Raw genomic sequence first — 27,413 nt, forward strand, 5'->3', positions numbered from 1 at the left:
GTGCTATTTATCTCCCCAATTGCTCTACATTCTATACTCGGTAATATGGATGCCAAGTGTAAACCATCTAAGGCCACATTCACACTAGCATTTTTGTTTCTAACTCTTTATTTGGGGTGTGGAGGGCATTACATACATCTTCAAAAATCAAACAAAAGTAAATCTATGAGTATAGAGGCTAAATCCAAGTGAGCTAAGGGATGTCTGCCGATGCCATGCCCATGTGACCAGACGAGGTGGGACCTCCGCCAACATAGCTGATACCGGGAAAAAAACTCAACGTGGTAATGGAGTTGTTTTTAATAGAAACGGGGGTCTGGGGGTAAGATTCCCACATGGAGAGGTGGGCAGGAAGGGGAAAAACTCCCCCCTTGCATCATCCTAGTGTATGGGAGGAAACATCGTCACGCCAACCAACAAAGTCGGTCACGCCTACTAACCAAGCCGGTCATGACCATTAACCAGGTAGGCCCTTCTAGCCACTGGGATTTAGCTACAACCATACGAGGGATCCTAATGATTATATCAATCTGTGTTATTTCATTTGGGATTTTCTTTATAGAGTTTACACTTTAGGTGAACTATGTAATGTCTCTGCCACCATATTCATTGTATTTTTTGGTATTTGGCTTTTTTGGAAAATATTTACTATTTGGGTTCATTCAGATATCTGTTTTTTTTCTCATGTACGAAAAATATGGATCAGTTTTTTTTTTTTTACCAAACTTTGATCCCAGTGTGAGCCACGTGTCATCAGTTCTTCTCATACATTGAGAAAAAAGGTTTCTCCTTCTTCTCCATTCTGTCAGCTTGAATATCGGACCACACTCGTATCTCATCTGAGTGTGGCTCGATTTTATCACTGACTCAGAATATCATTGAACTTTGATTAGATTGGAGATTCTATGATTAGGTTTACTAAAAAGAGAAACCGGATCCAAAAAAGGTATATACTAATTTCATTGAATGTATTAGTTGTTGAACAATTTTGAAAAGTAGTATACAACAACCTCTCCCTCCCCATATATCTCTCACCCCTCCCCCCCCAAAAAAAAATAAAATCAAAACATATTCGTGTTAACCATATTTGGTCAAACAACCTATCATTTTTAAAAATTTGACTGGGTTCTGTATGACAGAAAAATTGAAAAGTTGAGAATTACATAACTAAGCGCTCAAGGAAAATGCAAATATTATAAAATACTGTAAACTACTTGAAAAAAATAAAAATAAAATATATATATATAATACGTAAGCATTGAAACTCATGCACATGAACATATCATGGATCCACACAACTTTTGAGTCGTTCAGAGCTGGAGTATTGCATCCATATGCATCCACCTGAAAAAATTCATGACATGCTTGACCGGACGCCTTATTACAGATCTATTCTCCCCGAGTGACTTTGCTGCCAGACCAACGGCCATGTAGTACCAAGTCATAGGCTCCATACAGTTGCTCCTTTTTTCTGTATAAAGCCATGGGAAAATAATACGAAAAATACTGAGATATGTTGGATTTTCTTTCTCCTATAGTCTACTTATTTTCGTCTTTCCAATTATTACATAGTTACATAGGTTGAAAAAAGACCTAGGTCTATCTAGTTCAACCTTCCTACACCAATTATTCTGATTGCTTTTTGCAGAATTATATTATTTGTGTTCTTTTCTAAAGAAATTCCAATCATCGACGTGAATGCAAAAAATCATGGTTGACGGTGAAGTGAACTTGACTACTTTGCTATGGTATATAAAACGAAATTGGTGGGCACTCCGCAATATCAAGATGGTAGTGCTCAGTAGTAGAATAAAATCCAATCCAATATATATATACTACGGCACTGAAAAAACGTTTTAGAACAAATTCATTTTAGAGTTGAGCGAGTACCTAACTATTCATACTCACTATACTCATAACGAATACTGGTTACTCCTCTCGAATTCATTCCAAATAGTGCGTGCAATGCAAGTCAATGGGGAATACTCGCAATGTAACGAGTAACCTGAATTCAGCACTATTCGCTACTCGCACGAATAGTGCGGAATTCAGGTTACTTGTTACTTTGTGAGGTTTTCCCCATTGACTTGAATGAATGCGCAAGTATTAGACAGTGCTCGTTTCGTTATGCGTATAGCGAGTACGAATAGTTAGATACTCGCTCAACTCTACTGAATTCTTTTTTATGCTTGTGCTTAAAGCCAATGTCATGTTTCGGTCTATTGGACCTTCTTCACGTCCACAAATGCATTTGGAGCAGAACACACTGACGAAACGTGACTTTGACCTAAAGCACAAGCACAAATAAAAATTAATTTGTTCTAAAAAGTTTTTGGAGTGCCTTAGTGTATATATTGGCTTTTACTTTGCTATGGTAGTCTAGAATCTAGATCTCCGATCACACAACAGACTGGATTTCCATGGGACACAAGAGACCCTTGAAGCCCCCAATATCAGAATTTAAACCAAAAAGAATGTTCCCGTTCTTTGTATTTTTTAATGAAAAGTTAATATTAACCTAAAAAATAAAGTTCTTATAAAATGGATTTGTCCTTCTTTCATTGTCCTTCCTCTACAGAGGAATAATGTGACCTTTTTAGGTGTTTTAAGAAATAAAATAATTTCCTATAACAGCAGCATTTATAGTTTAAATCGTACTGTAGTGCAGTTTATTTTTCATAAAAATACCATACAAATGGTCAGTCTAGTCATCAGCAAAACAAAGAAAATGAAAAAAGAGGTAATGCTGATGACAAAACAATTATAATACTGTTGGTACATAGAAAAGTAATATTTTATACATTTATACAGAGTATAAAAGGTAACGGAACAGAAGGTATTAAGCCACAGTCTCCCGGATCGCATTTTCAATTTTCTTTGGAAGAAGTTCTCGTCTTTCTTCTACGCTGATTAAGGAATTCCGACAGTTGTGTCCTTCCACAAAAAGTTTTGCATAAACTGGATTGGAGTAATTTGTTGGCTGTGAGACAGTAAATGGAGAAAGAAGAAATAGTTGAAATAAAAGCATAAATCACAGTTATGATGTACATATAGGAGATGATGAAACACTCTGCTTATCTTGTGCTGATCTCGAAATAAATTACTTTTCCTCTTGGCTCTAAATATCCTGAGATGAGTTTCTTCAGGTGATCGGCTTTGGAAAATAACATGATTTCTCGATACTTTGATGGGAGTTTTTAGGCAATGAGTTTCCCAATGTGCGGTGCTTTAAATATTGTCAAGAATTTTGCTCTCTGGGTAACCAAGGCTTATTGAATTGGTGTTGCGAGAAGTGGGCAAAAAAGTTGAGATTGGACATTAAAGTTTGTAGGCGAATAGAAAGTGATGAAAAAGATTCACACGAACCATGACTTTTTGCACATTTTTGTATATTGTGTGAAGGAACTCAGTACTAATTAATATATTTAAGTAATGGATTTGGTAGGAGGCTAAAAGACTCTGGTCATGTGTCAGTTTATCGTTAATCTGTACTGGTTAGAACCAACCAAAGAAAAAGACTATTAGGCTATGTGCCCACAGGACAACGTACCCGCGGATTTTGCTGCAGAAAACCCGTGGATTTGTCTGGATTTTCCACATAAATCCGCAGGGTTTGCGCAAGTACAGACACTCCCCATGTTATCCTATGGGATTTGGGGAGTGCTGTATCAATGCTGGGTATGTGCAGCTGCGGAAAATGCTGTGGATTTCCCGCAGCCGCACGTAACTGTATGTCAATTATTCATGCAGAAATATCTGCGGATGTCCCGCCTTTCCACTATGGAGATAGAGGACAGGACATCAACAGGTATTTCCGCACTTGTCCCGCAGGTTTACTGCAACAATAATGCTTGAATTCCGCAGCAATAGATAGTTGCAGATTCCGGGCAGCAGCTGCGGTAAACTTACGGACAAACCTGCGGAAAAGTCCGCGGGTACATTGTCCCGTGGGCACATAGCCATAAGGGCGCTTTACACGCTGCGATATCGCTAATTATTTATCGTCTTAAGGTCACGTCATTAGTGACACACATCTGGCGTCCTTAGCGACATCGCAGCGTGTGACACGTATGAGCGATTTTAAACGATCGCAAAACAGGCAAAAATCGTTGGTTTTGGAGCGGTCGTCCTAATTCCTAAAACCAAATATCATTGCCTATTTATTAGCGATGTTGTTCCTCGTTCCTGCGGCATCACATATCACTGTGTGTGACACCGTAGGAGTGACGAACATCTCCTTACCTCCATCCACCGGCAATGAGGAAGGAAGGAGGTGGGCGGCATGTTACAGCCGCTCATCTCCGCCCCTCCTCTCCACCCCTCCTCTGCTATTGGACGGCTGCCGTGTGACGTCGCTGTGATGCTGCATGACCCGCCCCCTTAGAAAGGAGGCGGATCAGCGGCTAGAGCGACGTCGCTGACCAGGTATGTGCGTGTGACGCTGCTGTAGCGATAATGTTCGCTATGGCAGCGATCACACAATATCGCACGTACGATGGGGTTGGGTGCTATCGCGCTCGACATCGCTAGCCGATGCTAGCGATGTCGCAGCATGTAAAGCCCGCTTTAGAATTAGGATCTGCCAAATTCTGACTCAAAAGGAGGCCAAGGGACTCGTTGATTCACAGTGGATATCTGGTTACCATTTCGTGTTTGCTTTGTTATTGTAGAATGAAAGAAAGGCTAGGTGCCCACGTTGCGTTTTTGCAAGTTTTGTCAGGAAAAAAGGAGCCGAGAAAACGTGCATTTTTTAATTGTGTTTCTGCATTTTTTCACGTGCTTTTTTCATGCTTTTTTGTGCGTTTTTAATCATGATGATGGCGGGGGTTCAGGCGCTGTACCCCAACAATCACTGCTGGTTGATCTTACAGCTTGGACCAGGCTCTTACTGCCTAGAGTGGTGGGTGCGGTGCTCCTGGCAATTTAACTCCCTAAATGCTGCAATCAATGCAATCACAGTATTCAGGAGGCAGGGAGAGGAATCGCTTACCTCTCCCTGGAGATCGGGTCTCTGTAATGTGATTACAGGGATCCAATCGCTCCCATGGTAACCCTGGTTCATCACCATGATGACCCCGGGTTACTGAGGTACAATCACCTCACAGACCAGGGCACCTATGTCACCGGAGTTCCCTGCAGCAAGGTCCCGCGGTAAAGACCGAGAGATGAGGAAATGGCTGCAGGGAACCCCATTGATACAAAAAAGCAACGTGTGGATTACACATGCATTTTTTTCCTGTGTTTTTCACTGATTACATTAAAGTCAATTGGTGAAAAAACACAGAATTGACCCCCTGCATCTTTTTTCATAAAAAAAAACTACAAGGAAAAAAGAAGCAGCATGTGCACAGCAAGTCTGGATTCTAATGGAGTTTACTGTGATGCTTTTTCCTTGCTTATTTTAATCAATAAAAGCAAGGAAAAGCGCTAGAAAAAAAATAAAAAAACCTCTCCGTGGGCACATGGCCAAAAAGTACAGGACATACAACTTTTTCTTCCAATTTAAAAATTAGCAACAAACGAAGAACAGATGAACCCCATAAAAGTCAATAGGATTCCTCTGCCTCCATCTGTTTTAATAGGAACAGTCAAATGGAAAGGATCAACAGACATGTGAACCTAACTGAATATTGTTTCTGGTCTTAAAATGGGTTGGCCATTCAGGTGTATTATTTCCAAATGTATATTAAAACCTAAACATAAAACCTTAACTTACTGTTAAATTCTTTTTGAAAGTTCTACTTTGTTTTTACTATCTGAAACCTTAGCCCTCTGCATATCCATCTTTCCTCATCACTGCTCCATAATAAGGGCAAAGATGGAGGAAAACTTAGAAAAAGAGACGGCAATTCTCAACTTGCGCATGCGCCAGATTTTTCAACCTTTTTCCGGAAGGAAACTAGGGAATGTACATAACATTTCATCTAAAGCCGGAGTCACACTTGCGAGTGACTCGTGAGTGACACTCGCGACTGTTGCATTGCATCACCCGGCACTGCCACACACTGTCCAGACAGAAGCGGGTTGGCTGCATGTATTTCTATGCAGCTGAGATGCTCTTGTCCGGAGAGTGTGTGGCCGTACCGGGTGATGAGATGCGAGAGTCGCGAGAGTAACATCCACCTTAAAGTTGATGACTGAGATTTTTTTATGACTTCTCTTTCGATCTGCAGCTAAATAGCGGGAAAGTCACATTTTCGTCAATGCCAGGGGTGTGAAAGCCAAAGGAAGTGGATTCTATTGAAGGGACTTAGAATTTTTTTTCTCATAAAAACAAACTAAGAGAATTTATAAGTGCAATTTTTGCAATGTCAAGGTGCCATCATTCCCAGATACAAGATAAGCAGGTTTTCAGATGACGAGGTTAAACATATAAAACAAATATCAACACAAACAACATGAACGCATACACAAGCACCGCCGTTTCAGGATGAAGTTGTAAAATTGAACTTAAGGGAAAAATTGAAATAAACCATGCAATGGAAATGCAGCAATAGCAGGCGATGTCCTTCTCACCCCTGGTGCTAGTGGTCCTTTCAGATCTGAATTTAGGTAGATAGGCGGTGCATTATGGGCCAGTTTGTAAGCCGCAGGCCCACCTGCTATGAACCTGGACTGTATGTAAATAATACATATATTAGTTTCAGATGTTTGAATAATTTATATTTCTTCAGAAAAATATTTTTTGTGAAAAAATTACCAAATTTTTTGCTTTTTCAAAAATATATTACATACATATTAATTGGTACAGCTCCAATGTGAATAAGACAAACAATAAAACACAGATTTTGCAAAATATCAACTGATCACTGGACACTGGATACTGATGGCTAGAAAGAGGTTAATAAAAATCATAAACGATTATATTCAGCCTGCCCAATCCTCCGATCACTCCTTTCAAGCTTACTTCTTGTTCCGGGTCTTCCAGTGCCACTTACTGTGCAGTCACGTCTAGAGATGAGCGGAACTGTGGAAGTTCGAGTTTAGCCGGGTTTAGCCAAACTTTAGACAAAGTTCAGTTTAGGACCCGGACTTGACCTGAACTTGGTCCCGGAACATGAACCCCATTGGAAGTCACTGATTGGGGAGCTTGGCTCTCCACCCACATACAGCCAACTAAAAAACAAAACACTTCCGGGGGAGGGCAGTTTTTTTTTTTGTGTACTCTACATCTGAAACATTGTTTTTACCCCCACAGAGAACTATTCATAGACTGAAAGTGGCTCCCACTGGGCTGAGAGGAATAGAAATATCCAGCAATCAGCGACTTCTTAAATGTCTTAATATGTTTGAATGTGTTTTCTCCTGATTGGTTTGTTCCATGCACATAGCAGGATATCATATAAATAACCGCTTTTTGTAGCATACTTTATACAATGAATAAGGACCCACGTCCGAAACGCGTTTATTGTTCATAGACCATCTACCATGGATTAGATTTTGAATTTTATGTCTTGATGTTGCAAGTTTTTTTATGACATTTTTGACAAATAAAGGATGAGTTTTTAAGAAGTTGCTGATTGATGGATATTCTTATTGCTCTTGTGCTTTTGCTGACACCCAGTTTCCGCTCAAACGGACATCTCCTGCTGGTGAAGATGTCTTTCTCCTGCTGGTGAAGATGATCTTTTTTCCCACTAGGCTGAGCACCAAGCATACCCGAGCACCCCGATGGTTGATTGAGTGGTTCGCCTACGTACAGCACCCAAACTCGGACACTGATTTTTTTTTTTCAAAGTCCGTGTTGGGTTCAAACCCCAAACTTTACAATTCGAGCTCACTCATCTCTAGTCACATCATTGGCTGCATAAAGCTTAGTCAGCGGCGATGCCGGAAGACCTAGAAGAAAAAGAAGGTTAAGAAGAAGAGACCGGAGAACTAGGTGGTGAGCTGGAGTGGCAGAAGAGGGTTTTTGGAAGAAGGAGAGTATGGTAATTGAATTATCCCAACCAAATAAAGCAAACGTGCCAAACTTTGCCAGATTCAGTCTACTCTACCACAGACCATTTCCACCGGCTCTTCCGCCTATCCATACTAGTCACAGAATCATACAATCATGGAACGGTAGAGTTGGAAGGGACCTCAAGGCCATCGGGTCCAACCCCCTGTGAGTGCAGGCTTTCCTAAATATCCCAGCTATATGTTTATCCAGTTTCCGCTTGAAGATTACCATTGATTGAGAACTCACCACTTCCCGTGGTTGCCTGTTCCACTCCCTGAGTGCCCTCACTGTCCATCAAAGAGGTGGGAGAAAGGCACCCCTTATAAATATGCCAAACTCATAAATTATGTGCCCCTCTTAGCAAAGCAGTACAATTTCTTTTGCGCCAACCTATACTAATCTTACATAGATTGGTTAATGTGAATTCCGCTTAGACGCCCCTCGGAGAGATTTCATCCATATTGCTCACATTTGATAAATAATGTACGCATTATTTATATAAAACATAATTACAGTTACATTTTTGAAGAGTGTTAAAGTGGAGGTAATGTGCACTCTCCTTACGAGCCAACTGGATCCATTGAGACTTTCCCGCAAATCACTAGCTAGGCAGAAGAAGCTTTTATGTTTTGAAGCTTGATTTAAAATTGTTAAATGACTGTAAAGTACAATATGTTATTCTTTGCCTCGCTTTGTTATTGCGTCCATTAGCCTAAACCTGCCGTCTATTTCGACGTACTTTACCTTCCCAGAGCAAACCGTACCTATACATAATGGGAAATGATTTCAATAGCAAGCATAATAAGCTACACAAGAAATAAAGGTTTTGCACTCGGCATTAAAAATGTAATTTCACTTTGGCATTTAAAAAATGTTTGGCCCAAATGTTGAACATTTTATTTTCCAGCTATACATGAGGCAGATACAATTAAACCAATGAGCGTCGTCATCGCGCTACTATAATGTGAAGGCGCAACATCAGTACAAACAAATTAAATGGAAAGGTTACATTGTATTCTATTACTCCGGGCCACACGAAGGATCGTAACGTAACTTTCAAAACTTCATTATAACCTATTTATTTTTAAGTTTAAATGTAAAGGAATAATTATTTATATTTGACACTGCACATGTTTTTTTAAATTATTTTTTAAATCTTTATCTTCACTGTAAAGATTAAAGGGTTGTCCAAGGATTAAAGATTATATATCCCTCTTACACAAGGTAGAACTAGGAATTTTTTATAACAATATATTTTTAAAAATTTCTCCATGTTTACATTAATTATTTCAGTTACATACTTTATTATTCCTTCCTTTCAGTCCATCTTATGGGTTCAGTGCCGGGGAGTAAAGATGAGTGAACCTTTGGAGGTTCGGTTCGCTGGCAGCAAAGAAACCGAACCTCTACGTGACCGAACCTTGCCTGAGTAAGTTCGGAAACATAGATTGGCAGTTTGGGTCTCCGCCCACATACAGCCAGCCATAAGCAAATCACTACCGGGGGAGGGTGGGCGGGCAGTTTTCATTTTTTGGGGGATGCACACTACATCAGATCATGCTGTTGGTACCCCCAGTGTGTGCCATTCAAACACTGCAAGCAGCTCACACTGGGCTGAGCACCGAGCGTACCCGAGCACAGCGATGCTCATGCGAGTTAAGTTCGCACTTAAAGCATCCGATCCCTGAACCGGAGCCCTATGTTTTTTAGTTGGTGTTTGGTTCGAAAACCGAACTTCAGGCTCACGTATGTATCTATACTGGGGAGGAGAACTCCCTTATAATGTGGTTATTAGCTAGCGCACACGATAGTATGAATTACTGTACTTCGCTACACTCGTACAAGTAAATCCAAGTTACAGATATTTCCACTCACCTTTCTTTCCAATATATTCTAAGACAACTGATCCAAGATGACCGGTTTTGAAAAAAAAAAAACCTAACATGATTTGCTATAGTCGTCTATGTATCTGATAAATGTGTCTATAGAGAGAGGTGGGCACAAATAGATGAGGGCGTCTGTACAAGAACAGTATATGGGTCCTTTGCAGTCTAATAGCTCATTTTAATGCACAATTCCACCTGCTTTAGAGGAGCTAATGACCTCTTTACTGAGTGAACCTGAGGTTGGAGGTTTGGATTCAGGTTCATAAACCGACTTCCAAATAAAAAAAAGTTCAGGTTTGAAGTTCGAGTCAATTACAAGTGCAAACCACTCAAGTTAGCAGCGCTGTGCATGGGTATGATTGATGCTCATTCCTGTGCAAGCCGCGTGCAGTGTTTGAATGGTTCAGACTGGGGGTAAAATCAGCATGATCAGATGTAATGAGCACACACAAAACAATAAATAAATAAAATTGAAAACCCCCCTGCACAACCTCCCCCTGAAGTGTTCTGCTTATGGCTGGGTGCATGTGGGCGGAGACACCAACTGCCCAATTACTGGCTTCCATTGAGGTTCAGATCAAGTCAGGGTCACAAACCAAACTTTATCTAAAGTTTCGAATGTACTGTAGTCTGCCAACTGAATGTCCAGCGTTTCGCTCATCCCTACTCTTTACCTCTTTGGCCCCTGTGCAGCTGTAGAGGTTGCACCAATGGTATGTCTGCCTCTGCCTATAGGTGTACATTAGTTGTTGGGATGATAATTGCACAGTTCATAAATTAAGGATAAGGTAAGGGTAGACACAATAAGGTGGAAAAGTTTCAAAATGCATTTCCTTTAACTACCTGTCTGTTCTGCCCAGCGCCAATCTCTACTAGCACAGACTGGTCACGGACCACTCCTGACGTTGAATCTGCTACCTCAATAGACCACATGTCAACAGAGTAGCTCTTCCTCATCTCCTCAGCTTTGTCACTGAGGTGTCATTGCGAACGTCATGTTGATTGACAGCTGACTCCCTGCAGTAAGGCAACGGGGAGCTGACTGTCAATCAAAATGACATAACAGAGCAGAGCAGAAAAGAAGAATCTGCTCTGTCGAAGTGACGTCACCAGAAGTCGCAGAATCATCGGCAGGAGTTGTGTGTCACTGCTCTGAGCTGGCAGATACCAGGGCAGGAGAGGCAGGTATTTAGTAACTACCTACCTTTAAGATCTAAAGGTACCGTCACACTAAGCGACGCTCCAGCAATCCCACCAGCAACCTGACCTGGCAGGGATCGCTGGAGCGTCACTAAACTGGTTGCTGGTGAGCTGTCACACAGGCAGATCTCACCAGCAACCAGTGACCAGCCCCCAGCCAGCAGCGACGCGTGGAACCGATGCTGCGCTTGGTAACTAAGGTAAATATCGGGTAACCAACCCGATATTTACCTTGGTTACCAGCGCACACCGCTGAGCGCTGACTCCCTGCACACCTAGCCACAGTACACTGGGTTAATTACCCGATGTGTACTCTGCTACGTGTGCAGGCAGCAGGGAGCCGGCTTCTGCGGATGCTATTAACCACGGTAAACATCGGGTAACCAAGAAGCCCTTACCTTGGTTACCCAATATTTACCTTCGTTACCAGCGTCCGCCGCTCTCACACTGCCAGTGCCGGCTCCCTGTTCTCTGCACTCCTAGCCACAGTACACATCGGGTTAATTACCCGATGTGTACTCCGGCTACGTGAGCAGGGAGCCGGCACTGACAGCGTGAGAGCGGCGGACGCTGGTAACGAAGGTAAATATCGGGTAACCAAGGTAAAGGCTTCTTGGTTACCCGATGTTTACCTTGGTTACCAGCGTCCGCAGAAGCCGGCTCCCTGCTCACTGCACATTCAGTTGTTGCTCTGTCGCTGTCACAGACAGCGATGTGTGCTTCACAGCGGGAGAGCAACAACTAAAAAATGGTCCAGGACATTCAGCAACAACCAGCGACCTCACAGCAGGAGCCAGGTTGTTGCTGGATGTCACACACAGCAACATCGCTAGCAACATCGATGCTACGTCACAAAAGTCGTGCCTCAGCAGCGATGTTGCTAGCGATGTTGCTTAGTGTGACGTGGCCTTTAGACCCATAGCAATAAAATAAGGAAAGTCCCTTATAACCTCTTCAACACACTGTTAATAAACACCTCCTGTGATATGTGGTGTAAGCTGTCCATTGATTAAGATTTTAAAGGCAAACATTCCTGAGAATCATGCTGCCTGAACTACAGGAAGCATAAACCAGATACTAGCTGCAATATTACAATTGATTTGCTTCAAGGAATACATACTTTGAACATCTAGCCATGGGCTATGCATTTTGGATGACTAGTATGAGCCTGGTCTCTGGTGGCTTTTTCCTAATGCCCCACGATGCTCTCAATGAATGACAGGTCTTTCCATATGTGTGTATATGAGAAGAGACTTGTGAGTCATAGGGAACATAACTATGTGTAGTCTCCAGTCGGCTTTTCAAAGTATTTTTTCATCAATGAGTTTCAGAGTAAAAAATGTATGGGTGCAATAACGCAACCCAACTCTGACTCCGGACGCTCATGGTTCCGGCAGTATGAATCTGATGACAGATTCCCTCTATCTCTGATGTGTCATCAAAAAAGATGATTTCTAGGAAATGTTTCAGCGAGTCTACTACTGTATTGGTTAACTGAAATTCAGACAAGATATAGGAATGTTCATCACAATGTAAGACTTAATCAGTCAAGCAAAAAGTCACCTTACCTTGTCTAATTCGATGATGAAATTGGGGTCTAATAATGTCCCATCGTTGTGGTCATGGTCCACCTCATACATGTTATAAGATGGATTTCCAATTTCAACATTCATTCCTCCATTGATTATTGGTTGTCTTCTGATAGTTTTTGCCCTACAGTTAGAACAAGAAGAAGAAAAGAAGAGGAGGAATGAGGAGGAAGAAGAAGAATGAGGAGGAAGGAGAAGAGGAATGAGGAAGAAGAAGAAATAGAAGAGGAATGAGGAGGAGGAAGAAGAAAAAGAGGAACGAGGAGGAAGAAGAAGAGGAACGAGGAGGAAGAAGAAGAAATAGAGAAGAGGAACGAGGAGGAGAAAGAAGAAGAGGAATGAGGAGAAAGAAGAAGAGGAATGAGGAGGAAGAAGAAGAGGAATGAGGAGAAAGAAGAAGAGGAATAAGGAGGAAGAAGAAGAAACAGAAGAAGAGGAACGAGGAGGAGGAAAAAGAAGTGGAATGAGGAGGGAGAAGAAGAAAAACAGGAACGAGGAGGAAGAAGAAGAGGAAGAGGAAGAAGAGAAATGAGGAGGAAGAAGAAGAAAAACAGGAACAAGGAGGAAGAAGAAGAAGAGGAACGAAGAAGAGGAACAAGGAGGAATAAGAAGAAGAGGAACGAGGAGGAAGAAGAAGAGGAACAAGGAGGAAGAAGAAGAGGAACAAAGAGGAAGAAGAAGAAGAAGAAGAAGAGGGACAAGGAGGAAGAAGAGGAAAAAGATTGAAAATCATGGAAAAAAAGAACAAAACCTGTTTGCAATGTGTGAATGCAGCCTAATATTAGGACTATTGCTCTCCAATATGTTGACACTGCAGTATAAAAATTTTAGAAATTACCACAATAAATGTTCTGCTAAAGTAAGAGCAATTTATTTCATGTGGTGAACTTACCTTCTCCTTCTTTTACATAGTATGAGCCCGATAACCAAAGTGGTTATTAAAGTCACCAGTAGAACAAGTGGCACAATAATTGCGATACTTCCTATGATGAAGAAAAAAGGGTGATGTTAGGAAATGATTGGGGAAAAAAGGAGAACTTACAAGAATATTATACAAGATTGAAAAAAAAAAGAAAATGAACATTTAAAGGGGTTCTCTTGAACTACAAAATTGGTGGCCTATCTTTAGCTTAGGAAATCAATATCAAATTGGTGAATTGTACGAGGAGTGCCACTGAAGCAATTGTAACCTTAAATTCACTGTCTACCAGGCACAACATCCTACTTTAATTAGTGGATTGACCTGTTGTTACAGTTTAGAGCATCATATTCTCATTCAAGTACTTCTAGACACAACCACTGCTAAAAGTATGAAGCTGTGCCTCCTACATAGTGATGGAAATATGCATATCACAAGCCAAACCTGCACTCATCTGATATTGATGGTCCCTACAATCTGATATTCTTTGTCGTTCGTAAAAATAAGCCTTTAATTTTGAGAACTCTTGAAGTATCATCTTCCATTACTTCACTAAAGGTACTGAACAGATATTTGATCTCTTTTATCTTCTGCGTCCTGACAAAGACCATAGGAAAACCTACAAATTGAATTATGCTATGTAGACAATTGGGTACTGTAAATTTAAATGGAATTTGTCAGCAGGTTTTTCCTACCTCATTTGGGAGCAGGATGATGTAGACAAAGAGAATCTGAATCCAATCATGTATCACTTACTTTACCGGGTGCAGCCGTTCTAACATAATCCGAGTTTTAAGATTTAGCAGTGCAGCAGAGTTTAGAAAGCTGTCCCTACCCACACCAGGCTCTCCATATACAATGTCTATAGAACGTGATCTGCTAATCAGAGAAGGAGGAGGACGTGCCGGATAAGTGCAGTCAGGGTCGCAGGAAATTAAACCTTCACTATAAGTGAACAACAGCACATGGTAATAAATGACACATCAATGAAATCTGTGTGTCAGCCTCTCTATTTCTTGCTATCTTCAGATTACATAGCAAAAATCTGCTGACAGATTCCCTTTAATAAACATAAAACAAACATGGCTGTAAAGAGAAGACACTAACTTCGTTGAGCAATATATTAAAGGAGTTCGTAAAGTAAGAGCAAACAATATCTTAGAATCCTCATTAAAAACTTCTATTTCTCTTTTCTTTTGTACCTCCAATTCTAAAAATAAGGGGTGAGGTAGAAAATTCAGTTTTTCTATGTATTTAAAGGGGTTGCTTTATGTTTCTAAATCGATAAAATTGAAAACAAACAAATCTGTTAAAGGGTTATCACCAACATGGCTGTTCAGGACTATGGTCCTCTTCACATGTTTGTGAAAAAAGTTTGTGTTTTACAAGGCTGTGTCGAAGGTGTGTATGGCCCATCCGTGTGCCGTGATTTTGGCACAATAGTGTTCACCATGTGCTATCCGTGATACCACACGGAGAGCATGAACTTTTTACTCACCTGTCCCTGGCGCTACTGTCCCCGGTGCTAATGTCTCCGGCGCTGCTGCTTCCGGGTCCATGTTGCAGTGAATATTCATAAGCATAATGAGCAGGCTTGGAAGCAAGTGACAGCAGTGGCGAAGACAGCAGTGCCGGAGACAGGTGAGTATACAGAAATCATTTTATTTCAAAGACACATGTTTTCTCCGGTACGTGTCACACTGATGTCACAAGAAGCACATCATTGTGTGGTCTGTGTGACATCAGTACTGACAGAGAAAAACGGACTTGTCTCCATGCGGAACACATGGTCTTTGTGAAAACACAGATGTGTGCACAGACCCATTAATTTTAATGGGTCTCTGCATGTCCGTGTCTCTGGTACGTATGAAAACGGACGTCATACATACCGGAATCATTCATCAATCGACTGTAGAATACTTTTGCTAATTCTAACAGGGAGACGGGATAACTATGAATACCCCACCCAGATATTATCTGATCCTCAGCTGCTGTCACTCAACAAACTAATGATTTTATAAACTTTACTTTCTTGGATTTCAAAACCTATAGATCCTAGCTGACCACTACAGGTATGTATAGAATCAGCATGATAGCGCCAGTATAGCACTGGCTGTAGGTTATATAGGAAAATCCTGGTGATTGGTTCCCTTCAAGCCCAGTTTCAGATACCTGCAATGCAGTCAAATTATAGCACTTTTTCTTACGCCTCCGTTTTCGAGAAATCATGTGGTTTTATTCAACTGGATCATAATAGCGTTCTGCAACAATCTAAATTTAGCAGGATCTCTAGAGATCTGGGTGTTGCGACCACATTGTGAACACTAAAATGCAGACACATTATGGCTGACAGTGACCGGTATAGATGCTAAGATCCAAATTAAGGAAAAAAATATCTAAATTAATATCATCCTAAAGGCAAGATAATAAATATTGCTCTTCTTGTAAAGTAGAACTTTTTAGTCATAATTACTGATAAGTCCGGATCTTGTTCACATTAGACGTGCAGGTCAATAATACGTTCGCAGTCACGGTGGACGCTAATTTGAGCTACTTACTTGATCCGGCATTGTCAGACTTACTGCTCTTGGGAGCCGGCCTCTCGCACTGCTTTCCTGACCAGTTGGCTGAACATCTACAAAGATCCAATTAAACAGTGAAATTAATGGATGCCAGCTGTGAGCCAACTAAACTGCTAAAAACTATGTCATAAAAGCTCAACAATCTGAAAATCTGACACATGCAGAATATGAAGAATGAAGCTTTTGTTTAACGAGATTTGTTTCAAACTTTTGCAAAATGTTGAATCAGATCATATTAATGTCCAATCATTAACTTTCACTTCCACCTCTGAAATAAGCTGGAATAAAAATGTGATTGCAGGCACCACCGTGAATACTTTATGGCTCTGCCAGACTATTAGCTATATTATGCATTGACTATAACGCAACTATTGACAGTCATTGATGCTAAAATGACTACCACATGACCTTGGCAGTTGTATAAGGAGTTGTATAAAATTGGAAAGAAAGGGGCTATATTTTCTACCTAAAAAACACCAGTAATGTATATTAATTGTGTCTGGACTGTAGCTAAGTTCCATTCACTTGCAATATTGCACCCGACGTTTGGACAAGAAGGTACTTTTCTTCTTATGCGGGCGTCACACGGTACGATATATCGGGCGATATGTCGTCGGGGTCACGTCGATAGTGACGCACATCCAGCATCGTCTGATATATCGTAGCATGTGACAGCTACGTGCGACGGTGAACGAGCAGAAATACTCACCTTCTCGTTCATCGTTGACACGTCGCTCAGTTTCAAAAACTCGTTCCTCCTTCTGCGCGCCGGTTGTTCATCGTTCCCGAGGCATCACACATCGCACCGTGTGACACCTCGGGAATGACGAACACAGCTTACCTGCGTCCTGCTGGCAATGCGGAAGGAAGAAGATGGGCGGGATGTTATGTCCCGCTCATCTCCACCTCTCCGCTTCTATTGGCCGGCTGCCATGTGACGTCACTGTGACGCCGAACGTCCCTCCCCCTTCAGGAAGAGAATGTTTGCCACCCACAGCGACGTCACCCGGGAGGTAAGTGCGTGTGACAGGGGGTTAACGACTTTGTGCGCCACGGGCATAGCGGCGTCAGTCTCAGTTCCCACTACAGAGTCTGACAAGCAACCTGATGCTTCAGATTTGTTCAGCCAGAGCCGGGCGTTGGCTGATTCAGGTTCACTGGTCTTCAGCCCTGCAGGAGTTAATTCCTGCAAACTGGTGAGCTCAGGTTGCTAATTGCCTTGAGCAGCTGTCTGCCTCCTATTTAAGGTACTGGTTTCTTCCAGCTTCAGAGTAGTTCCAGCGATTCCGGTCTTAGTGGCAATCCTGTTTATGGTGATCTGTAGTTGTGATTTTGAGTGGTGTGTAAGTTCTCTGTTGTGTGTTTACTTCCTTCCCTTTCCTTTATTTCGCTGTACACATATTTTCTCTTCTGTGTGTTTTGAGTGTTGTGTGTACAAGTTGTCGTTCTCCCTTTTCCATGTCATTTCTGTGGGATTTTGTTACTGTGTTTCCAGCCCGCTCCAAGGGTGGGGGAAAGGGGAAGTAAGATCAGGGCTGAGACAGTAGTCAGGATAATGCTAGGGGCTCAGACCTGGCTACCATCAAGCGTACCTCTGAGATAAGGGACAATACAGGGTCTTGACCTAATTTTGATAATTAAGTAATCACATCGTGTAATTTGTGATGCGTTGTTGTTCATTTGAAGCTCTATTCATCTAATTTTAAGTCCAGATTTTTTTTTATCATGCAGTGTTTATGAAAAACCATAAAATATACTTAGTTTTTCTAATGGCTGTACATGACTATTCTTCAACTTAATATGCAAATTCCCTTTAAACCAATCTTTTACAAAACACTTTTGTAAACACTTGCGAGGAATATCTTCTCCAATGATTAACCCTGATATTTCCTTAGGACTGTGTGGAAAAATGTGTTTCATGCAAACATAAGAAATAACAGTGAGCTATCGATGAGGGAGATGGAACTTCACAAAGCAGAGCTGTGTAAATCAGTAGATTACATTTCCATGATGTAACTAGTCTGTAGGTTGCAAGATAAGGAATGCATTTTCTAGAGCAATGGTCTCCAACCTGTGTTTTTCCGGCTGTTACAAATCTACAAGCCCTACTAGTGTCACAGTCGCTTTCACAAGTATTCCCATCCTAGAATTTGATCGCATATTATTTGGGTATGCCATAAAATTCTAATCATTAAGGGTCCTGTGCAGCAGCAACCTATTATGCTCATCTGAAATCAGTTTTGCAAATAATCCTTAAGCCTGAACTATCAGCCTATTCTGAAATATTTTCAACCGCTACAAGCAAACCACTTATACAGTGTGTCCACCCATATCCTGTCCACCGCCATTAACTTGAGAACGGCGGCAGCTATAGGCATAGAAGTGGTGTCTAGGTATAGTAAAGTATCCATGCGCCACGCAATGAAACCACCTATCGCGCCACCTGGTGGAAAACAATGGAGTTAGCATTTTTATCTCGAAAACGGAACGAGAAAGAGAAAAAAGTGAACTACAAAGTTGTAGGGCATCATCAATTCAATACGAATCGACACCTTGCATGCAGAAATGCTATGATTAGAACATGTAAAACTCACAAGGCTGCGGACGTGAAGCGATACCTCATGGAGACCTTCCTACAAGTCATTGGGTATGATGGCTGCATGGAGTGGCCTCCACGCTCACCTGACCTGACCCCATTGGACTTCTTTCTGTGAGGTCACATCAAACAGCAGGTGTATGCGACCCCTCCACCAACATTGCAGGACCTACGACGACGTATCACAGATGCTTGTGCAAACATGTCACCTACCATATTGCACAATGTGCAGCAAGATACAGTATGCTGTGCAGAGTCCAGATGTGCGTTGCAGCTGACGGGGGACACTTTGAGCATCAAAGTTAATTGAGCGCCATATGCGTGACCAGCATTCAATGTTTTGGGGGGTCATTGGTTTCATATTTCTGTATGCAAGGTGTCGATTCGTATTGAATTGATGATGCCCCACAATTTTTTAATTCACTTTTTTTCTCTATCTCGTTCCGTTTTCGAGATAAAAATGCTAACTCCGTTGTTTTCCACCAGGTGGCGCTATAGGTGGTTTCATTGCATAGCGCATGGATACTTTACTATACCTAGACACCACTTCTATGCCTATAGCTGCCGCCATTCTCAAGTTAACGGCGGTGGACAGGATATGGGTGGACACACTGTATATAGTCATAGTTGAAAGTGTTGGCACCCTTGAAATTTTTCCAGATAAAGTATTTCTCCCAGAAAATTATTCAATTTACATATGCTTTGTTATTCACATGTTTATTTCCTTTACATGTATTGGAGAAACTCAAGAAAAAAAGAGGGAAAAAAGGCAAAATGGACATACTTTCACACAAATCTCCAAAAATGGTCCAGACAAAAATGTTGGCACCGTCAACTTAATATTTGGTTGCTCATCCTTTCGAACAAATAATTCCAATCAATCGCTTTCTATAGCCATCAACAAGCTTATTACTTTTCTCTAATGGAATTTTGGACCACACTTCTTTCTAAACTGCTCCAGGTCTCTCATCTTTGAAGACGTCTTCTCCCAACAGCAATTTTAAGATCTCTCCACACAGGTTCAACATGATTTAGATCTAAACTCATTACCGCCACTTCAGAACTCTCCAGAACTTTGTTTTCATCCATCTCTGGGGGCTTCTTGAAGTATGTTTGATGTACTTGTCCTGCAAAAAGACCCATGACCTAGGACACAAACCCAGCTTTCTCACACTGGTTTTCACAGATTTCTTGATGCTTTACACACAGTCAAGGCACATAGTCAAGGCACCCAGTACCAAAGCAACAAAAAAAACCCTAAAACATGTTTGAGCCTCCACTATAATTAACTGTATGTACTGTGCTCTTTTCTTTGTAGCTCTCATTCTGTTTTCGGTAAACAGTAGAATGATGTGCCTTCATGCCTTCCCAGAAGGATTTTGGCTTACACACATACATTTTGGCAATCTGCAGTATAGCTTTTTATGTCTCTGTTTCAGTAGTGGGGTTCTATTGGATCTCCCCCATAGCGTTTCATTTAATTCAAATATGGATGGATAATTTGCTTTGACACTGATGCCCCCTGAGCCTGCAGGACAGGCTGAATTTGTTTGGAACTTGACTATCTTCGGTTGCAACTTTTCATGAATTTTCTTTCCCGTCCTCGTCCAGGGAGATTAGCTACAGTGCCATGGGTTGTAAAACTTCTTGATTATGTTGCGCACAGTAGACAAAGGAATACCAAGATCTCTAGAGATAGATTTGTAATTTTGAGATTGTTGATATTTTTCAAAAATGTTAGTTCTCAAGTCCTCAGACAGTTCTCTTCTCCTCTTTCTGCTCTCCATACTTAGTGTGGTACACACAGAAACACAATGCAAAAATTCAACTTCTCCCTTTTATTGTCTGGTTTCAGGTGTGATTTTCATATTGCCCACACCTGTAACTTGTCACAGGTGAGTTTAAACGAGCATAATATGCTTGAAACAAAGTTTTTAACCCTCAATTTTTGAAAGGTGCCAATGATTTTGACCGGACCATTTTTCAATAATTTTCTGGGAGAAATACTTAATTTCTGGAACAATTTCAAAGGTGCCAACACTTCCAGCCATGACTATTGGTGTGTTCACCATTAAAGATGTTATCTACTTCTTTAGTATTGATAACTTATCCTTCAAATAAGTTATTAATATCAGATCAGTAGGAGTCTAACATTCGGCGCCCCCACCTATCAGCTCAAGAGCATCTCTGACTCTAAGGGACCCAATAGCCTATTGATCTGAACAAGTAAAGTGTAATACTTTATGTCTCCTGTTGAGGCACTGTAGGAAAAGGGAACACTTGTTACCAGGTTCCTTCAAAAATTACAAATGATCACTGTTGCACTTTCAAACAAAAAAATGCTCTGAAAATTCATACAATCTTTCCAAACATGAGAATTAATTTGTCATATGAAACATTCATAGTGGAATGTTCCATTTAATAATGGTGCGTACACATGTTCAGCGAACCAGAACCACGCGGTTAACTGTCCAATGTAATAGATTGCTTTATGGGAAAACACCATGATTCTTTAGACTTTCATTTTATTGCAGATTGCTAGCTGGATTTCTGATTGCTTTCCTTTCTTTATTTTTCTTAAAGGTCTTGACCCCGAATGCAAAGTCTGATTCATTATTTGAACAAATGATCAACAATCAGAGAACACATACAAAACTAATCACGAGAGGGAAGTTGTTGCTGGATATGCGAAGTAGAAATTTGATTGATAAAACTATTTTTTTTATAGTGGACATTAAATAATAAGATACAAAAATTGTAATAAACATTTGATTGTAACACTGTGGTCTATGACTTTTATATTTTGATAATAGCATTTAATTTATAAAAATATATCCTCTTGACCCAAGATTGGTAAATAGCAGTAAGTCTGAAATGTAGGCATTGGGGTGGAATTGGCGGGCATGTGCCCTGAGGTTTATGATGGGTTGTTATTAACATTCCATCCTGAATCTCTTTAGATCCAAGACTAAAGACTGCTTTACACGCACGCTCGTGAAAGCACCGGCCCCCGTCGTTTGAGCGTCAAGGGCAAATCGCTGCCCGTGGTGAACAATAGCGCTAGTACCCGTCACAAATACTTACCTTCCTAACGACGTCGCTGTGGCCGGCGAACAGCCTCCTTTCTAAGGGGGTGGTTCATGCGGCGTCACTGCGACATCACACGGCAGGTGGCCAATTGAAGCGGAGGGGCGGAGAGCAGCCGCAGGAAAGTCACGCCCACCTCATTGCCGGAGGACGCAGGTACACTGTTGTTCGTCATTCCCGGGGTGTCGCACGTAGCGATGTGTGATGCCTCAGGAATGACGAACAACCTACGTCCAGCACCATCAACGATATTTGAAATTTGCAACGACGTCGCTAACGAGGCCGGATGTGTGTCACAAATTCCGTGACCCCAATGACATCTCGTTAGCGATGTCGTTGCATGTAAAGCCCCCTTAAGGCAATGATCTTCCGCACCAGAGGAAGTAACTTTGAGCTACAACCCAACCAAGGACATCATCATTACTTTCCTGGCAGACTGCAGAACCCTGTGCCTGGAACATTATATATATATATATATATATATATATATATATATATGACTCTTTGTCATGAGTGTGTCCCACTCTGGGAAAACCTCTAGGGAGACTGAGAGCAGAAGGTCACAACACCTTTTGAGGCAGAGGTCTATAACTTGCATTTGAGTCAATCTACTTTCTTTTAGAGCTCTAGGGGTTAATTACCGTAATCATTCCTATCTGGTGGTCTTAATCTTAGATGCAGCTCTTTTGTGACCACCCCCTTTCAGTATAAAAAGTCACTTGTTTTACTATCTGATACCAGTTATAGAATCTTATACTGACCCCTTTGGAATAAGCCTGTCTCTGGAAGAAGCTGAGGAGTCATGACTATTGCAGCTCTGGTGCTTAGCTGTTTTAGAGCAGGTTGGAGTGCTTTCCTTTTTGTATCTATCTACTCTCTGTTTGTCTCTCTTAGCTCTTGTTCTATTATTGCAGTGGTGAGACTAATTTTCTTCCTGGCCTTCTCACTAGCCGGGGTGAGTTCAGGGCAAACAAGGCCCTAGGCACGTGGCAGGGACAGGGGTGAAGGAGCCATATAGGGACATTACGGAATGCAGGGTACAGACTAAAGTGAGTTGGAGAAGGTATCCCCTCTCTCCTCTCCCTATTGACAGGGTCTTCCTTCTATACCTTTCTTGTCTTATCTTTATGTTGCACTGCACGATAAGTATCTGTATGCCCCGACGTGATATTCAGACCCCAAAAAATGCAGTGGTATATAGAGCAAAATGTAAAGAGTTTACTTGTTCTGATTCATAGAATGGACCAATTCTCAATATCTGCTCTATGATGTCCATATTCACTACTATAGATAGGGGTGGTCTTCATTATTTTATGTGATAGAGGTATACCATTTAAAATGTATTTAGAAAATGCATAATAATTTTACAATAAGGACATCTTAAAGTGGAACAAATTTAAAGGACTTTTACAAAATTGGGAAATTGAAGGTATAAAATAAAGAAATGTTTCCTACCACTGCAGCGCACTGACCCTCCAGTACCATGGCACTGGAGCTCTCCGCCAGACAGGAATTGATATCATCCTGTCCATCAATCACATCAATGCTAAAATTAATGACTATCTGCAGGGTCAGGTGATTTATAAATGGGATGTCATCCCTCAGAGGTGAAAATGTAATATCCATCCCATTAGTCAACTAACATTGCAGTCAATCAGTCACGTGACTGATAGGGCGCTATCACTTCATATTGTGGCAGAGACCGCTGGAGTGGCAGCGATTGAGCAGGGGGAATTAGGAAGCAAGTAACCCTATTTTTTTCTTTGTTAACATTTCTTTCGCTTCTCCAATTTTTTTTAAAAGTCCAGGAAAAAAAGCAAAAAGGTTACTCCCATGCTATAAAATTGGAGTAGTCAGAAAGAAAGTATGAAAATAAGCAAGTTTACAATTTGGTTTTCTATGTGCTTTCCTTGTCCTGCGGTGTCTCCTTTTGGGTTTCATTGTTTACAGTTTATAACCAAAGGAGTTGGCCAACAGTATGGCCACTTTGCACGCAACGCCATCGCTAATGAAATGTCGTTGGGGTCACGGAATTTGTGACGCACATCCGGCCTCGTTAGCAATGTCTTTGCGTGTGAAATGCACGAATGACCGTTAACAATCAAAATTACTGACTTAATCGTTGATCGTTGACGCGTCGTTCTAATCCCAATTATTGTTGCTGCTGCAGGACGCAGGTTGTTCGTCGCTCCTGAGGCAGCACACATCGCTACGAGTGACACCGCAGGAACGAGGAACATCACCGTACCTGCGGCCGCCGGCAATGAAGAAGGAAGGATGTTACGCTCATGTCCGCCCCTACGCTTCTATTGGGCGGCTGCTTAGTGACGTCGCTGTGACGCCGCACGAACCGCCCCCCCTTAGAAAGGAGGCAGTTCGCCGGCCACAGCGACGTTGCCAGGCAGGTAAGTACATATGACCGTTCCTAGAGATGTTGTGCGCCACGGGCAGCGATTTGCCCATGACGCACAACCAACGGGGGCCGGTGCTTTCACCAGCGACATCGCTAGCGATGTAACTGTGTGTAAAGTGGCCTTATGACTTAGGAGCAATGGTCAATAGTGGGCAGTGCTTATACAATCTCATTACTATAAAATCTATAAGCAACGCATTGAGGCCACCTGGGATCGCTGGAGCCTAATGTTAGCTCCTTAATGCGACCACCTCTCTTTTCAGCATCAATGTACTTCTGGTGCTGCAGAGGAAACAGAGCATCATATAGCAGCATCCATCTGTCACTCAATGAGTAGCGCCTGCCCCGGTCCCCCCATTCCCACTACAGCAATCATGAAATCCGGAGGCTAGAAAGAAATACATTCCCAAAACTATTGGTTGAGAAGAATCCTTTAAAAGGAAAAAAAAGAGTTACTTGGTAACAAGACAGTTTGCCAAGGGCGACTGGTTGAGGATCACTGCTACCCACAAAGATTAGGAACAGGTAAAGGTCAATTATTTATTAAAGTGGCAGGAATGGTTTCAAAAGTATCGGAATGTAATCGTAACATGTAAAGAACAATGTATAAAGTTGCATCTAATTTTACACAATTTGACATTTTTCTTTTTCTCTCAAATGTAATTGTAAAATGTATTTTGAGAATAAACCGGACCCAGATCTTGAGCGTAGTGTACTTTTCAGCCATTCCTGTTCCTTTCTAAACCGTCCCACACAGTCACACACAGAGCACAAGCAGAATAATACATGATGCCGTTTAGAAGATGAAGGTAAAGAGAATCCCTTCACATTCTGCCATTCCTGGCCACTCGGCTTGCCTATCAGGATGATTCCGGACATGTGAGGATATTCCTGCCACAATTGTTTCACATAGATTAAGGGTCCCCAAAATCTGGCTTTGGTGCAATATGGGGTTTATCAACCCCAGTTTTGTGTCACATTGTGCAATGCAACACCAATCATGACAATATTGCTGACATATTACATATAAGTGCATCTCAGTAAATCAGAATATCACCAAAAAGTTAATTTATTTCAGTAATTCAATACAAAAAGCAAAACGCATATATTATATAGAGTCATTACACACAGAAGGATCTATTTCATGTGTTTATTATATATTATATAGAGTCATTACACACAGAGGGATCTATTTCACGTGCTTATTATATATTATATAGAGTCATTACACACAGAGGGATCTATTCCTATATATTATATAGAGTCATTACACAGAGGGATCTATTCCTATATATTTTATAGAGTCGTTATACACAGTGATCTATTCCTATATATTTTATAGAGTCATTACACACAGAGGGATCTATTCCTATATATTATATAGAGACATTACACACAGAGGGATCTATTTCACGTATTTATTATATATTATATAGAGTCATTACACACAGATGGATCTATTCCTATATATTTTATAGTCGTTATACACAGTGATCTATTCCTATATATTTTATAGAGTCATTACACACAGAGGGATCTATTCCTATATATTATATAGAGACATTACACACAGAGGGATCTATTTCACGTATTTATTATATATTAAATAGAGTCATTACACACAGATGGATCTATTCCTATATATTTTATAGAGTCATTATACATAGAGGGATCTATTTCACGTGTTTACTATATATTATATATAGTCATTACACACAGAGGGATCTATTCCTATATATTAGAGTCATTACTCACAGAGGGATCTATTCCTATATATTAGAGTCATTACTCACAGAGGGATCTATTCCTATATATTATATAGAGTCATTACACACAGAGGGATCTATTCCTATGTATTATATAGAGTTATTAAACACAGAGAGATCTATTGCTATATATGATATAGTCATTACACACAGAGGGATCTATTCCTATATATTGTGTAGAAACATTACCCACAGAGGGATCTATTCCTATATATTATATAGAGTCATTACACACAGAGGGATCTATTCCTATATATTATATAGAGTAATTACACACAGAGGGATCTATTCCTATATATTATATAGAGTCATTACACACAGATGGATCTATTTCACGTGTTTATTTCGGTTAATGTTGATGATTATGGATTACAGCCAATAAAAACCCAAAAGTCATTATCTCAGAAAATTAGAATATTATATAAGGCTTACTGAAAAAAGATTTTACACTCAGAAATGTTGGTGGCTACTGAAAAGTCTGTACAGTAAATGCCTCAATACTTGGTCGCGGCTCCTTTTGTATGAATTATTGCATCAATGCAGCAATGTGGCATGGAGGCTATCGGCCTGTGGCACTGCTGAGGTGTTATGGAAGCCCAGGTTGCTTTGATGGCCGCCTTCAGCTCGTCTGCATTGTTGGCTCTGGTGTCTCTCATAGGTTCTCTATGGGGTTTAGGTCAGTAGAGTTTGCTGGCCAATCAAGCACAGTGATACTGTGATTAGTACACCAGGTATTGGTACTTTTGACAGTGTAGACAGGTGCCAAGTCCTGCTGGAAAATGAAATATCCATCTCCAAAAAGCTTGTCTGCAGAGGGAAGCACGAAGTGGTGTAAAATTTCTTGGTAGACGGCTGCACTTACTTTGGTCTTGATAAAACACAATGAAGCTACACCCGCAGATGACATGGCTCCCCAAACCATCACTGATTGTGGAGACTTCACACTAGACCCCAGCAGCTTGGATTGTGGCCTCCACTCTTCCTCCAGACTCTGGGACCGCGATTTCCAAATTAAATGCAAAATTTACTTTCATCTGAAAACAACACCTTAGACACTGAGAACAGGCCAGTGCTTTTTCTCCTTGGCCCAGGTAAGACGCTTCTGGCGTTGTCTATTGGTCATGAGCAGCTTGACACATGGAATGTGACACTTGTAGCCCATGTCCTGGATACGTCTGTGTGTGGTGGCTCTTGAAGCACTGACTCCAGCAGCGTCCACTCCTTGTGAATCTCCCCAAATTTTTGAATAGCCTTTTCTTACCAACCCTATCAAGGCTGCGGTTATCCCGGTTGCTTCTGCACCGTTTTCTACCACACATTTTCCTTCCACTCCACTTTCCATTAATATGCTTGGATACAGCACTCTGTGAACAGCCAGCTTCTTTAGCAATGAGCTTTTGTGGTATACCCTCCTTGTGGAGTGTGTTAATGTA

At 41.2% G+C, this 27,413-nt stretch overlaps 1 protein-coding gene across 5 annotated transcripts in view; it reads right to left on the minus strand.

Annotated features, from left to right (window-relative positions):
- Positions 1–2,085: 2,085 nt before the first annotated feature.
- The window catches only part of LRP1B (LDL receptor related protein 1B), a 2,012,817-nt gene continuing 1,987,489 nt past the window's right edge, over positions 2,086–27,413 (minus strand). For 4 of the 5 annotated variants that reach the window (XM_075317168.1, XM_075317164.1, XM_075317167.1 and 1 more), the window contains 5 exons: positions 16,095–16,171; positions 13,510–13,600; positions 12,597–12,741; positions 6,517–6,615; positions 2,086–2,980 (listed from right to left, as the gene is read on the minus strand). In XM_075317168.1, the coding sequence (XP_075173283.1) occupies positions 2,840–2,980; positions 6,517–6,615; positions 12,597–12,741; positions 13,510–13,600; positions 16,095–16,171 (553 nt within the window). In that variant the 3' untranslated portion in view covers positions 2,086–2,839. The remainder of the gene's footprint in view (positions 2,981–6,516; positions 6,616–12,596; positions 12,742–13,509; positions 13,601–16,094; positions 16,172–27,413) is intronic. The other variant, XM_075317165.1, reaches the window with a different exon arrangement.

Source organism: Anomaloglossus baeobatrachus, chromosome 7, assembly GCF_048569485.1.
Source record: "Anomaloglossus baeobatrachus isolate aAnoBae1 chromosome 7, aAnoBae1.hap1, whole genome shotgun sequence".
Classification (NCBI taxonomy): Eukaryota; Metazoa; Chordata; class Amphibia; order Anura; family Aromobatidae; genus Anomaloglossus; species Anomaloglossus baeobatrachus.